General features: G+C 40.7%; 1 protein-coding gene across 4 annotated transcripts in view; it reads left to right on the top strand.

The window, feature by feature from the left end:
• LOC139444969 (neuroglian-like) overlaps positions 1 to 15,923 on the top strand; it is a 52,333-nt gene that overhangs the window by 29,766 nt on the left and 6,644 nt on the right. For 2 of the 4 annotated variants that reach the window (XM_071226004.1, XM_071226006.1), the window contains exons 13-20: positions 2,348 to 2,585; positions 3,133 to 3,266; positions 4,617 to 4,830; positions 5,141 to 5,263; positions 5,644 to 5,826; positions 6,056 to 6,175; positions 6,997 to 7,155; positions 8,106 to 8,285. In XM_071226004.1, the coding sequence (XP_071082105.1) occupies positions 2,348 to 2,585; positions 3,133 to 3,266; positions 4,617 to 4,830; positions 5,141 to 5,263; positions 5,644 to 5,826; positions 6,056 to 6,175; positions 6,997 to 7,155; positions 8,106 to 8,285 (1,351 nt within the window). The remainder of the gene's footprint in view (positions 1 to 2,347; positions 2,586 to 3,132; positions 3,267 to 4,616; positions 4,831 to 5,140; positions 5,264 to 5,643; positions 5,827 to 6,055; positions 6,176 to 6,996; positions 7,156 to 8,105; positions 8,286 to 15,923) is intronic. The other 2 variants (XM_071226005.1, XM_071226007.1) reach the window with 1 other exon arrangement.

Raw genomic sequence — 15,923 nt, forward strand, 5'->3', positions numbered from 1 at the left:
TTCCCAAATTGGAATTAAACAATTTTAAAATGTTAAAATACCTCTTTATTAACGTCCTTATTTTCGTTAATTTAGAGGTATTTTAAAATTTAAAAAAAAAAATTTGTTAAAAAGAAAAAGGTACTTTTGTTCAAAATTTGGGATTTTATTAATGTCCTTATTTTCCCAAATTTTGAACAAAAGTACCTCTTTCTTTCCAATTTTTCTGCCAATAGCACATTGTTTGGTATCCTAGATAGATCCCCAAGGGTGATAATTAGTGGTGTAACGATACGGCGATACAGTATTGTATCCCGATGCACAGCCCACGATACGATGCATCAATTTGGAAAGCATGTATCGCGATACATACGATATTTTCAGAACACAGTTTTACTTACCGTATTTTCTTGAGTATAGTGTGCACTTTTTTTCCAAAAAAACACAGCTCTGTAGAAAGGGGTGCGCATTATACACGAATTAATTAGTTTTGATGTTTTCCTCCATGGAAAGACATTACCGTGAGCACGTAACACCGGAAATACCATGTCAACAAATCCATACTGAAGTTCGCAAATTATTCATGTAATTACACTGTCTGGCTATAAAAAGTTTTCTTTGTATATCTGGACATATGTTTGTAACTTATTTCATTAATTTTATTCAAAATTCCTTTTTATATTGTTTTAATTAATTTCGGCGAAATCGTGTGTGAAGTGATCGGAAGATCGCACAACTCACCGTTATTAACAGCAACTACGGTCAAATTACTGCTATTGACGCCTTGAAACGAACTTTAGTTGACAGAGAATGGATACATATATCATAAATGCCATACTTTGATTCGTTAAAAGTCATATTTGTTTTTGTTTGACGATTCTATGTCAACACGTAGTTCTCGCGATCACGCGATCACGTGCACGGGAGCCTTGATGGTGACTGGTCAGACTGGTTCCATGTAAAAAAAAATACCCGGCAATTGCGATCAGCTGCTTCGCTTAGGGTTATTATTATTTTAAATATGTTTAGTAAAAGCTGCATCTAAATTAACAATATATTGGAATATATTATTCCTGATTAAAAAATAGTTTCAGTTACAGCTTTTGCCGATCCTTGCATTAAAATCCTGTAAAGTTATATCATTGGGTGTGTCTTGACCGAATCACCGGTAGATACCAAGAAAACGTGTGTACAGCTGATTGCTGTGTCCGGCTTAGTTTACGAGAAAATACACAAGGTAATCTGAATTCCTGGATATAAAACAATGCCTAGCTGAACAAAAAATACAATTTAAACGGTAAATCAACCTGTCTGGTGATTTTTTATCACAAATTTCGAATTTGAACTGACGAAGTTTCTCATCACCCGTTCGTTCGCTGAAGGGGTACGGTGTAATTTTTTTCTGCGCATAATATTCAGATTTCTTTTTTTCACCAAAATATTGAACCCACTAGAGGGGGTTGCGCATTATACATTGGTGTGCACTATACTCAAGAAAATACATGAAATACGTTTAACAGTTTCAAAGCCAGTTTGTTGTTTCAGTAAAACATACTGTATTGCTGACAATTTGCTATAACAGTAAATAAACACCTTATATCTTCTTCATCTGTACTTGTCACATCTTTTAGAGAGCAGAAAGACATCAACCAGTAAACATTGTATCGTGATACGTATCATATCGCGACCCCTGTATCGCGATACGTATCGTATCGCGACCCTCCGGTATCGTTACACCTCTAGTGATAATAAATAGAACCTGTTCATTGTGTGATCCAACACTAGCAAACGTCCTTGGCAAGCTTGGAGTTTTGATAGTTTAATTAATTATTGTTGAACTGTTTAATATCAAAAGACACTCTGGTGAGATTCTCTCTATACTTTTTTTTTAAGATGTCGTAGGAGTCAGCATTCATGCACTCTAGCACACACACAGGTGCATACACACAGGTGCATACACATCGCTATATAAGTGGAATATCTTGACCGCGATGTTAAAACCCTCACCTCACCTCACCTCACCTCACCTCACCTCACCTCACCTCAGAACTAGGACTATGAGCTTTATCATATTGGCATACTGTATCACTACTGACTGTTGCTCCACTGATATTAACTACATCATTGATAAAGGCAAGGTCACTAGGTCTCTCCATGTTTCTCAACCTGCAGTGTAGTTCATCTGGGTTGTGTGGCAGAGACATCACACATGTGATGTTGCTGGAACATTGTAAGACCGTGCTTGCTCACTCACTCACTCACTCACTCACTCACTCACTCACTCAGTCGACTGTCGAGAGACAGTTTTTGTTGTACATAGCTTGGACATAACATGTCTCACTAAGTCCCACTGTTTTGTGCTTGGCAGGCCATGCCCCAGATCCAGCAGAATGACAAAGGCTTCCATTACATCCTGCAGTTCAAACGACAGGGAGATCCGGACTCCTTGATGGTCACAAATCCTATAGATGATTGGACAAGATATAATTTCACATATGCCACCTCCGATGTCTACAGGCCCTATGAGATCACACTGAAAGCTAAGAACAGTATTGGAGAAGCATTGCAAGATGCTGTCACTATAACTGGCTACTCAGGAGAAGAGAGTGAGTTTTCATCCCTGCCCCATGTCATTCTGATACCCCCTGGAACTGACCAAACAGAACCTCTGTTGCTTAAGATGAGTTGTAAATATCTCAGGCTTCTGATGATCGATGTCGATGTGACTACCACTATTAGTAGCACTTGGAAACATTGAGTGACTGATGCTAGTTAAGACATGGAAGATTGAACCGTAGCCGACAGATCGATGGCCGCTGTTTACAAGTGCTACATATGTAAATAGTGTTATTTGAATGGCACTTACCTCGTTGAATGTTACTAAACTTTTTTAATTAATGGGGCCAGTGACAGAATTATTTCAAATGTATTGCTACTGACTCGCATTGCGCCGCAGTTCCCTGGACACAGTAAGGTAACTCTGTGTCTGTGAGCTGCAAAGGCTCTTACCAAGGGGGTGGCACTATCTATTGTCTATAAGATGCTAGTGCTTTGTTCTTGCCTTCTATCATGATAAAATGCACAGTCAGAATGTTATGGTTCCACACTTTACTGAATTATCCATAACTATAGACAGTTTGTGTTGTCTTGCAGTTCCTGGTATAGTGCCAACAGGTCTCCAGGCAACACAGATTAAGGACACCACGGCCATCTTGTCTTGGAACTTTGACATGGGTGTTGTCGATGTTGAGGCTACTTCAATAAATGGAGAGTTCAGAGGATTTAAAGTGAGTACAGCCAGAGTTTGTTTGTTGTTTAACACCGCACTCAGTAATATTCCAGCTTTAAGACGGCGGTCTGTGAATAATCAAGTCTGGACCAGACAATCCAGTGATTGATATCATGAGCATCGATTTACGCAATCGATCCCGTTTGTCACCTCTTATGACAAGCATAGTCGCCTTTTTCTGCAAGTATGAGTTGCTTAAGACCTATTCTACCCTGGATCTTCGTGGGCCAGTAGACCCAGGGAAGGTGTGGACATGTTAACTTAAGTTGTGTTTTATAATGAAGGAAAAAAAGAGTCTTTATTTGTCTAGTGCAGATTCTCAAAACCTTCTGTAATGCTCTACAGATGTTGTACTTAACTTATCTGCTGTAGTTTCTCAAACCTTCCATCAGCACTCTACAGATGTTGTACTTAACTTATCTTCTGTAGTTTCTCAAACCTTCCATCAGCACTCTACATATGTTGCACTTAAATTATCTGCTGTAGTTTCTCAAACCTTCCATCAGCACTCTACAGAAGTTGTACTTAAATTATCTGCTGTAGTTTCTCAAACCTTCCATCAGCACTCTACAGATGTTGTACTTAAATTATCTGCTGTAGTTTCTCAAACCTTCCATCAGCACTCTACAGATGTTGTACTTAAATTATCTGCTGTAGTTTCTCAAACCTTCCATCAGCACTCTACAGATGTTGTACTTAAAATATCTGCTGTAGTTTCTCAAACCTTCCATCAGCACTCTACAGATGTTGTACTTAAATTATCTTCTGTAGTTTCTCAAACCTTCCATCAGCACCCTACAGATGTTGTACTTAAATTATCTGCTGTAGTTTCTCAAACCTTCCATCAGCACTCTACAGATGTTGTACTTAAATTATCTGCTGTAGTTTCTCAAACCTTCCATCAGCACTCTACAGATGTTGTACTTAAATTATCTGCTGTAGTTTCTCAAACCTTCCATCAGCACTCTACAGATGTTGTACTTAAATTATCTGCTGTAGTTTCTCAAACCTTCCATCAGCACTCTACAGATGTTGTACTTAAATTATCTTCTGTAGTTTCTCAAACCTTCCATCAGCACTCTACAGATGTTGTATTTAAATTATCTTCTGTAGTTTCTCAAACCTTCTTCCATCAGCACCTTACAGATGTTGTACTTAAATTATCTTCTGTAGTTTCTCAAACCTTCTTCCATCAGCACTCTACAAAGGTTGTACTTTCTCAACCCTTTGAACACTTGACAGAGGTACTATATTTGTCAAGATGATGACAGCTGTTTGCTAAGTTTGTGTTTTGTGGGTTGATACCTGAAAGACTGTCTTGTACATAATCTGACTATTGTGTTGTCAGGTGCAGATGTGGCGCCGTAATCTCCGGGAGACCACGATGCGAGAATGGGACATAACCAGGGAGGAAGTGGAAGCAAATCGTATTGGTAATCAAATCTTTGCCACGGTGGACTACCTTCTCCCCTACACGTATCTGGAGGCCCGTGTTGCTGTCATGAACAACTACTATGTAGGACGGCCCTCCGACATTGTACAGTTCCGCACAGATGAGGGAGGTAGGCTGTGGAAACCTCTCTTTGGAACTAACTATTTAATATTTAATTGGTGGGAGTGGAGAAGGGATAGAGTAATGTTAACTTTTTCATCACTTTTAGAGGCAGAGATTTCTTTTTCATCATAAAAGGGAGTTGAGATTATTTTTGGGGGCTCATTTCTAATCACTGAATTACTTATCAGTATAAGCAAACTGTGCCCACGATACCCTTGACCATGTTAAATGTGAGTGGAAAACAGTTTGTAGTTTGGTTATGATGTATGATGCTCACTTGATTCTTGCAATACCTCCAAATATGAAACCTATTCCAGTTCCTGGTCCAGTTGAGTTCTTCAAGTTCCGGAACATTGGTGACAATCATTTCAACCTGGAGTGGGGCTCTCCGATGGATGAAAATGGAGAAATCATAGGATATGACATGGGTTACCAGACAGGTATTGACCTGTTCTTACTGTATGTACATGCTGCTGAAGAGTAGTATGGTAGTGAACAGTGAGCTTGTTTTCAACATATTGTAAGTTATTGTTATCAAAATCCATGAACATGGTGAACATTGACAATGGATTGATGGACATCTGTCACTGAGCAGGACTTTAATTGACTGAAGAGTTGTTCCATATCTACTCCTGGTGGAATGGCTATAAAAGAACTATTGCCAAAGAGCAGCCTGTATTTTGTCTACTTAAAGCAGGAATAAGTGCTTTTATTACAAATATAGTGCTACTTGTAAATCAATGTTTTTATCTAACACTAATTGACAATGACGTAAAGTGGTAGTTTGGAAGATGACCTAGTAAGTGTTGCTATTGAACAGTGTCTGGCCTTGACCTTGGGAAGATGCAAGACAGAGAACCCCAGATCAGCAATCGCTTCCAGACATCCGAGATCCTGAGTGGCCTCCTTCCCAACACAAAGTACCGAGTGTACATCTGGGCACGTACCTCCAAGGGTCGTGGGGATGGATACTTCATTGAACTGACAACATCGAGAGCTGGAAGTAGGTTCTTAACACCTTAAACTCCCCTGCCTACTGAACCATGGTAATAGAAATCATTAGAAAATTACAACACTGAGTAAAAGACATGTCATGAAAACTTATGCCTAATGTGTTTGTCATTGTTATTATGCGGATAATTGATAGCAAAGTTCTTTTGTATTTATATTAATGATTAGTAGCCAAGTTATTGTCATTCTATTGATGACTAATCGCCCTGTTTGTGTTTTAGATCCGGAGGCCCCGCGCTACACTATTGCCAATATTGGGGAGACCAACATCAACGTGACGTGGTGGGTGAACCCATACGCTCGGTCGGGGACTGTCATCTTCGTGGAGTACAGGAAGGAAGGTAATGGCATCTCTGTCTGTGGTCATCATTCCTGACACCAACAGGGAATAAGAGAATCAGCGTGTGTGTCCCTTTGTAGTGCTGGTTACACCCTACCTGTTCACTGTGTTGTAAGGACCAACACAGAGGTATTCAGCTCGGAAACTAGGACTTGGATAACACTTGTCATTATTGATGTGATTCCTGCAAGATGTGTGGTAAATATGCAGAACCATTAGTCCACAGGTGTTGGTGATTCCTGTCTCCAACTCGAAATGTTTGTTCTGGAATTTGTTTAGGTATAAGGGAAATATGTTGTCATGAAAGTAAAAGCACTGTTACATGCTAGGGTGGTTGGTAAATCCAAATGGAGGATAACCATGATACACCTGTAATATGAAGATGACAAGGAAATGATGGAAGTTGATGAGACAGTGGCATGTTCACAATTCTGTTGTGAGTTAGACATGCTGAAGTAATCTTGAATACAAAGTTATTTTGTCTTATCCTGACTCATACGCATGAGTACCCGCCTGGCCTTCCCCTCTCTCCATTGATGTGTTTCGGAGCATGCGCCTGCAAGGGTCAGGGTGAGCTGGGGTGAGATGTTGTCTCCAGTACCTTTCGAAATAGGAGAGAGATAGATAAGCCAGGATAATATTAAACCATATTAAAAAATATTTTTATTTACTTGTGATTCTGATAAATACAAATTTCACAGTGCTAATATACATATTTCACAGTGGTTAGATCAACATCAGTACAGAGGTGAATGGGTTGTAATGGGTTGTAATGGTGTGGCCAGCATATTCTTCACAGTTTCCCATGTTACTGATGTGCAGGTGCCCCGGAGTGGCAGAAGTCCACAGATGAGGTCGTCAACACATGGAAGAACATCACAGACCTTGAGTCAGGAACCACATATGACATCCGTGTTGTTGCAACCAATGGCAAGCAAAGGACAGAGTCGTACATTGAGCAGGTCACCACCCTTGGAGTTGGTGAGTCGCAGTTGTAACAATAGGGAAGGCAGGTGCTGTGTGGACAATGTCGGAGCACTGGTTTTGGTGCTAGGATTGGGGGACCTGCTTATTCACATGGTATTGGTTTGCATGCAGGCCCAATCTGTTGACCCTTCTGTTAAACTTATTATGGCATATAAAATTCACTCAATCCCTTTCTAAATAGTTCCAATATGGAGTGAGAGAGATAATACTGAAGTCACATCGGCAGTATTTCAGCCATATTATAGTGTCTAGATCAAGTTATACATTGGTACTGAATAGGGCTGGGAAGGTAACTCGGGTACTTAGGTCGGGTACCCAAGACCCGTACCCAAGATTAGTCATTGTCATATTGTTACGAATACAATGTTTGGGTGACATTAATTTGTTATATGTTTATCTTCAGGAATTCCCATCAGAAAACCTCCGCCTGAACTTATTGGCAACATTAGTCTTTAGTGTAAGAGGTGACTATGCTTGTCGTAAGAGGCGACTAATGGGATTGGGTGGTCAGACTTGCTGACTTGGTTGATCCATGACATCGTATCCCAACTGCCTTGATCGAAGCACATGATGTCAAGCACCGGATTGTCTGGTCCAGACTCGTTTATTTACAGACTGCCATTGTATAGCTGGAATATTGCTGAGTGCAGCGTTAAACGACAAAAAACAATAGTTTTTAGCATGTTGAGCAAGCATACATTGCACTAACTTTCAATTAGTTCTAGTTAGGTGATCTCTTTGCCACCGGTTGATGACACCAGGTTTATTGGATTGGTTCATCTGATTGATAACAGACATTATATAATAAAGCTCAATCACTTTGAGGTAAACTAAAGGGTTGAGCAGTTGTTAGGTGACCTCACACACAGCCTCAATGTGATAGATGATGAAGGTGTGTAGTGGTACTGGACTAATCTTTGAACTGTTACAACTTCCACTTGCAGCGGCTGCATCGGCTCTGGTGGGAAACATCGGCTGGTTTATTGGAATGTTGGTAGCTCTCGTGTTACTCATCATACTCGTCGTCCTCGCCTACGTTGTCATCAAGAGTGGCTATGAGATGGGAGGAACTGGGACCAGCAGGACAGAGGGTCGTTATCCAGAAGCTACTTATACAGGTATAAGTAAGTCCATCTCTCCTGTACTATCCCTTCAGCTTGCATGGTGCAAGTCAGCTCTGTATTTGTAGAATTCTTGGTTTAACCCTATAGTTGTACTACCGTATATGACCGCGGATAAGCCGACCCCGTAGATAAGCCGAGGTGCTAACTTGACCATTGAAATACGAGAGAAAATGATATGACCCGCAGATAAGCCGAACCAGGAATTGAAAGGCAAAAAACACTGCGAAGTCGGACTGCAAGACATGTGCCGGTACTCGCAGATATTCAAAAATATAAGATGAAAAACGTTGTAATTATATTGAAAAAGTCATTATTATTTCTAATAAAGATTTAACAAACCAGTCATCCACTTTCATAATGTGGGAAGCTGTTTCTCGTTGGTTTTTTTAATCTCATAATGATCGTTATATGTTGCCATCAACAACAAGCGCCATTTTGTGAATCGGTGTATATAGAATTATGAACCCGTGAGAAAATATATCAGCTAGAGCGAGTTTGAATTCAGCATCGTAAGCATGGCGTATTCGTTTCAAACTCATGATGAGAATGTCAGTCAGTACTTACTTACTTACTTACTTACTTTGGAGATTTAACGTGCGCTTTCCGACTGATGCGTATTTCGCACACGGGCCCGGCCAGGCCATTTAATGTGTTTCCGAAAGGGGCGAGGGTGGTCTGTGCAACCCAAGAGGGGGCTTTAGGGGTTGCTTATATAGAATTTGGGAATTTTGAGATTTGGAATAGATGCTGATGGGGTTGGGGAGGAGAACTAAGGGAGCTGGGTATGGTGGATGATTGTTTGTTTATGTGATTTTGATTTGGTAGGTTATTATGGTTTTAGATGCGTTTTATTAGTTCCGTTTTTATTAAGAATACGCCTAAGGCCTTGAAGTTTTCTAGTTTATTTTGTGGGTTTAGTATTGCTTCTAGAGTGAGAGCCTTGTTTAGATTGAGGGTGGTTTGTAATGCGGTTCGATGTGTTAGGTAGTGTGTGCAGTGGATGAGTGCGTGTTCTGGGGTTTCTGGTTGTTTGCAGTGTGGGCAGTTACCTGTAGTGTGTTTTTTAATTTTTTTTAGGTGGTTATTTAGGTTGGTGTGTCCTGTTTGGAGTTTAGTGATTACTCTGTCGATTTTTTTTGATGGATGGAGAATTTTTGGTTTGGTTAGTGGTTTGCTGAGCACTCTTTTGATTTTGCTATTTGAGTTTAGATATAGGTTATGCCATTTTTTTGTGATTTTTTGTTTGTTTACACTTTTAATTTCTGATTTTGAGATGGGTAAGTTTAAGCTTATTTCTGGGATTTTAAGGGATAGTTTAGCTGCTTTATCGGCGTTTTCATTACCGTATATTCCTACGTGGGCGGGTATCCACAAGAAGGTTATTTGTTTGCCTGCTTTTGTTAGGTCGTTGGAGCTTTTAAGTATTTGATTTATTAATTTAGGTCGGTTTTTGGTATTTTTGTTTTGGAGGGCGTGTAGTCCACTTAGGGAGTCAGTAAGTATTAGGATTTTTTGGTTGTTTTTGGATTCTTGATTGTGGAGGGCTGAGGCCATGCCCATTAGTTCGGCCGTGAATATTGATTGGTTATTTGGGAGTCGGAAGGATTGTGTGGTTTTAGTTGGTTGTGTGGTATGGACTCCGAAACCCGTGTGTTTGGAGGTCGGATCTGAGGATCCGTCCGTGTAAATGTGACACCAATTTGGCCAATTTTTGTGTATGTATGCTAGTGTGGTAGTTTTAGCTATGTTTGGGTCGGTTTGTTTATTTATTTGGCTAGCTAGTGTTGTGTCTATTTTGGGTATTTTAAGTTTAGGGGTGAAGATATTTGATTGTTTGCAGTTTTGTTTAAGATTTTTAATTTGGTGTTCATTTAGGTAGTTTGTTATTCTTTGGGATATTGGGGTAAGTAAGGGGTGTTTACGAGCTAGAGCTTGGTTTTTAGGGCTGATGTTTTGGTTTATTAAGTTTTGGATGAGAGGGTTTGATTGGGACGCGGCCCAGAAATTTAAGCTTAGCTGTTCCCTGCGTAGACTTAGTGGCATTTCTCCTGTTAAGGCCTGAAGTGAGGTGTAGGAGGTGCCATGTTGGGTGCGTGTAATTAGTTTGAGAGCCTGATATTGTATTGAGTCAAGTTTTTTGGATAGAGAGTTGTTTAGGGTGTTGTATATGGCGCAGCCGTAGTCTAGTTTTGATCTAATTAGGGATATGTAGAGAGAGAGGAGAGTATCTTTGGAGGCTCCCCAGTTAGAGCCAGTTAGGCATCTTAGGGTGTTTAGGTCTTTACTGCATTTAGTTGTTAGGTTTTGGATGTGAGCATCCCAGGTGAGATGTTCATCGAAAATAAGTCCTAAGAATTTGGTTTGTTTTTGAAATTTGATTGTTTGGTTGTTTAGCTGGAGGATTGGGGAGGCGGGTTTCATGTTTTTATGTTTGAATACTATTCCTGTTGTTTTTTCTGAGTTAAGGGAGAAGCCCCATTTGTCAGCCCATTGTTGTATTTTATTAAGAGATTTTTGGAGTAGATTTGTGGCCATTTTCATGCTTTTAGTGCGGATCCAGATGGCTCCATCATCCGCGAATTTTGATGTGTTTACTTTAGGGGATAGACCCTCGAATAGATCGTTTATCATTATATTGAAGAGGGTGGGGCTGAGGATACTGCCCTGTGGAGTGCCATTTTCTAGGGGACATTGGTCCGATAGAGTTTGGTCTATACACACGGTTATTTTACGATTGTTTAGGAAGTCCTGGATGTAGTTTATTATCTGACCTTTGAGTCCTATTTTTTTAAGTTTTTGTATTAGCCCATCGTGCCATACCATGTCGAAAGCTTTAGAGAAGTCTAAGAAGATGCCTGTGGTATATTGTTTATTTAGTTGTCCTGTCTTAATATCTTGTTCTAGTCGGGCGAGGTTATCTAGGGTTGAGCGGCCAGGAGTGAAACCGCTTTGATCTGGGTTTATGGTGTTATTTTGGGTTAAGTAATGTTGTAATCTATTTTTAGCCATTGATTCCATTACTTTACATAAGTTTGAAGTTAGGGATATTGGTCTATATGAGTTAGCTTGATTAGCTGGTTTATTAGGTTTAGGGATTGGTATGACTAGGGCCTGTTTCCAGGGTGTAGGAACCTGTCCGTTTAGGTAGATGAGATTGTATAGTTTGAGTAGTGCCTGGAGCAGTTTTAGGGGGAGTTTTTTAATTATTTGGTAAGAGGTTAGGTCTAATCCTGGGGCTGTGCCCTTTTTCCTGTTTTGGATTACGTAGAGGAGCTCCTCCATTGTGTAGGGTTGATTTATTTCTAGATTGTTATTGTTTGGTTCTTTTGTGGGTTTGTTTTCTGTTTTAAGTTTATCTTGGAATTTTTGGCTGAAGTTGCTGTTACTGCTAACGGCCGAAAAGTGGTTGGCGAGATTATTTGCTTTTTGGGCGGGGTTGGTTGAGTTGTTAATGTTAGGGTTTTTTTTATGTCGTTTTAAGCCTCTAATGGCGTGGATTTTGCGCCAGACCGTTCTGTCATCTGTACGGTTATTTATACCTTCGCAGAATTTTTTCCAGTCTCTACTTTTGGCTATTTGGACTAGTTTTTGAACCTGGTGGTTTAGTTCGTGGGCTATGTTTAAATATTTGTAGTCGCGTTTTGCTTTATTGAAGGCTGATTTACGTTTTCGTCTAGTCTGTTCTATTTCCTCATTCCACCATGGTACCGTCGGTTTGCCTGTCTTAGATACTTTGAAGGGGATGGAGGTTTTGGCTGCGTTTATTATATAGTCTGTTAGGTTTTTACAATAGGTTTCTGGATCATTATTTTCTATTTCGTTTAAGTTAGCTTCGTTGCAGATATCTTGGAATTGGTCCCAGTTAGCTTTGTTGTAATGGAATTTTGGTTCTTGGTTTTCTGTTGGGATTGGTACGTTTGTATTTCCTATGGTTATGTTTATGGGGAAGTGGTCGCTACCTAGCGGGACGTCGTGCACTTCCCATTGAGTGCTTTGGGCTAGATCTGCGGTGCATATGGTTAGGTCGATAGCCGACATTTTTTGGTTTATCTTATCGTACCTCGTGGGTTGGTTGCTATTAAGGAGTACTAGGTCGTTTGTTTCTATCCATTCGGAGATTAATTTGCCATGAGTATCTATTTTATCATCTATGCTCCATGTAGGATGGTGAGCGTTAAAGTCTCCTAGGAATATAGTAGATTTATCGCTTATTTTGAGTAGTTTGTTTAGATCCTCAGGTTGGACTTTTTGTTCCGCCCAGTGGTAAATATTTATGATGTTTATGTTTCGGTTATTTAATGTGATTTTAATGCCGTTGGCTTCTAGGTTTGGCGTGTCTATTTTTATTTCTTCGTAATTTATATCTTCCCTGATAAATATGATTAGTCCTCCTGCGGCTCTTCTTGTTTTCGGTTTAGCTCTGTCAGTTCTAACTGAGTTGTAGTTAGGTAGTGTGAATTTCGATTTTTTTGAGAATTTGGTTTCCTGTATACAAGCAATGTGAGGGCCTTTATTTAGTTTAAATTTAGTTTTTAGTTCATGGCCGTGGGAGGTGAGTCCGTTGGCGTTCCACTGAAAAATATTTAGTCCTTCGAATATTGGGTTCGGGTGATTGGTGATTTAGTTTTTAGTTTTTATTTTATTCGGTGAGTTCTTTTAGATGGAGGTTAAAGAGGAAGAAGGGAAGATCGGTTAATTTTAGATTGAAAGCTACTTTGTGGAAGGATTCCATACTAGCTTTTGGTGAGTTTTGACTATGCATATATGCTAGGAGTAAGGTGAGGTTATTTAGGTTTGGGGTGTTGGCTGGTTGGGAAGTTTGGTTTGTTTTAGTTGGAGTAGTGTCTATTGTTTCCTCAGTAGTGGAGAAATCTTCGTCATGGGTTGGATTAGGTTTAGCTGGTTGAGTTTCCATGGGGGAGGCATGTGATGTGGAGGGTTGTGAAAATGTTGGCGGGATGGGTGTAGCTGATGTTTTCTTAGTGTTTGTGTTTTGTTGTTGTGCTTGCTTGTGGGAGAGCGTTGTTGCCATATGGGCTGTAGGGTGCTTGGATGAGGGTCGTGTTGTGGTGGTCATTTTGAGGTTTGTTTTGCATGCGGGGGTTGATGTTTTGGGAGGGTTCGTGGTTGGTTGAGTGGCTGCTTGTGTGTGTGAGGTGGGTGCGGTTTCTCGGTAGGGGTCCCAGACAGAGCTGTCGGTTATGGGTGTGGTGTTTGTTTGTGGGATGGTGTTTGGGTGTGGTGTAGGGAGGAGTGGTTTAGATGCAGGTGTAGCAAATTTTCGTGTTTGGATTTTAGCCGTTTCTATGTTTATGTGTTTGTTGGCCTGCTGGGTGAGTGTGTGTCTGTGTGGGCATTGGTTTGAAAGTGAAGTGTGTTGGGTGGATTTGCAGTGGATGCACCAGGGTGTGCATGTGCCTGGGCAGTCTGTTTGTGCGCATTTTTTACATTTAGTTTTAGGGTAGGTGCATTGGGAAGCAGTGTGGTTGTATTTGAGGCACTTTGAACATTGCTTAACCTGCTTTATATAGGGTTTGACTTCTAAGTTGGTGTGGGCTCCGAAGGATATGTGTTTGGGGGCTTCAGGGAATTTAGCGGTTTTTTTAAAGTTGATTATGACAATGGAGGTTGGGACCGTTTTTCCGTTTCTAGTTGAGGTTATTCTGCGCGTGCTGGTGATTAGGGGTTGAGGGTTTTGGTCTTGGTTTATGTTAGCTTCTAGAGAGTATAATTGTAAGTCCTCAGTTGTTTCCCTTGGGTTAACCCTAATTACGCCTCGTGTATATTGTTGCCAATTAGGTGTTTGTTTGATTACCGTGACGTGGAATATTTGAGTTATTTTATTTGCTGCGTTGTAAGATTCTCGGTTAGGAAAGATTATCTGGTATCCTTTGTTGGCTTTTTTAATATTGTTGTAATTTATTTTTTGTCTTTTGAACCAAAGTCCTATTTTGTCTGCCGAAAGTTCTAGTGAGAGAGTGGTGCCTGAGCCTGCTGAGAAGAAGTAGAGGGCGAAGGTGGTGAGGAAGGCGGCCGGGGAGGGTGTTGGCGATGGAGGTGGAGTGGATGTGTCGAGTTTGCGTTTTTTGGTGTTTTGTGGTGGCGAGTTAGCTGGTTTGGTTGGGGTGGTGTATGTCGTGTTTTCGCCATACTCGGTCGGGACGATGTTTTCGAGTGACCTCCCAGAAGTGTTGTGCGCTTCCGCAGGCGTGGGTGAGTAAGGAGCTGGAATGTCTGCGAGTGTGGCGTTGCGGGTGTCAGTCATATTGTTTGGGTGTTGTGTTGGAGAGCGTGTGTTGTGGTGAGTGGTGGTGGTTTTGGGGAGGGGAGTTGGTTTGTTGTTTTTACTTGGTGATTTGTGTTTAGGAGGCGGAGGAGGTTGCGGTGGTTATTTGTTGTTGGTTTTAGTAGGAGGGTTTGGGAAATGGATTATTTATTGAAGATTAAGTTTGATTCTGGAAGGCTGGGATAAGGTGAGACAAGTGGAAAGCGGGGATTAAGAGATATTTAGTCGAGGGAGTGGAGGTATGTGAGTGGTGGGCGTGGGTGGTGAGTAGGAAAGAGCGAGCGTTGTGTTTAGGAGAAGGGGGGATTAGGTGTTTTTTGCTTTTAGGAGTTGGGTCAAAGGGTGTGTTTGAGTGGTGGGCGTGGGTGTGAGTAGAAATGAGTGCGAGCTGTGTTAGGGAGATTGGGTAGGATAAGGTGTTGGTTATTTAGTGTTGTTGTTTTTTAAGGATTTAGGGGTTTTATGATTAATTCGGTGAGAGTGATTTTAAGAGTATGTGAATAAGGATAACGTGATAATTACCGATGATGGAGTTTCCTTGGCTGGCTATCAGGCAATGCTCTGTGCTGGCTTGGGAAGTGTTGCTCGCTGGGAGTACAAACTGCAACTGATTGTCTGGCCAAGACTCGTTTATTTTCAAACCGCTGTCCTGTAGCTGGAACACTGCTAGGTTCGGCGTTAAACAACAATCAAACAAACGGTGAGAGTGATTGTAAGAGTATGTGAATAAGGCTGAAAGGATGACGTGATAATTACCGATGTTGGAGTTCTCCTTGGCTGGCTATCAGGCAATGCTCTGTGCTGGCTTGGGAGGTGTTGCTCGCTTGGGGTACAAACTGCAACTGGTCAGTCAGTAAAAATATACTAACTTTTATAACCCCCTTTACACCACTATTGTATGTTAATCCAATTGAATTAAATAAACTATCATACTATGAACACATTGAATGACCATCACTTACTCACAGGCTTCTCCAGTTTATTAAACTAATCTCTCGAAAACAAAGGAATTAAGCCCCTACTCCCAACACGATCGCTAAGCACCCACAACTTGAAAATGTTTGTGTAAACAACATGACAATACCAATCGGCCCGTTATTATCAATGCTCATTTCCTTGTGTACCGTGTTGCTTTTTAAACAACAGGAAGCAATCACAGTGATCACCGTTTGTGACGTCACAGGAAACAGCTGATCACATGTTTTTGCAAATGGCGAACGGAATAACTCGCCGATAGTTGTTTATTTGCCTCTTTCAATAAAGGTAGACACTTGTTCATTATCAATTTATGAACTTTGCAAAACGTACGTAATAGCTATTGGCGATTTCATCTGGGGATTATATATTATAGC

Source organism: Haliotis cracherodii, unplaced genomic scaffold (assembly GCF_022045235.1).
Source record: "Haliotis cracherodii isolate W230 unplaced genomic scaffold, xgHalCrac1.p SCAF_6, whole genome shotgun sequence".
NCBI classification, from domain to species: domain Eukaryota; kingdom Metazoa; phylum Mollusca; class Gastropoda; order Lepetellida; family Haliotidae; genus Haliotis; species Haliotis cracherodii.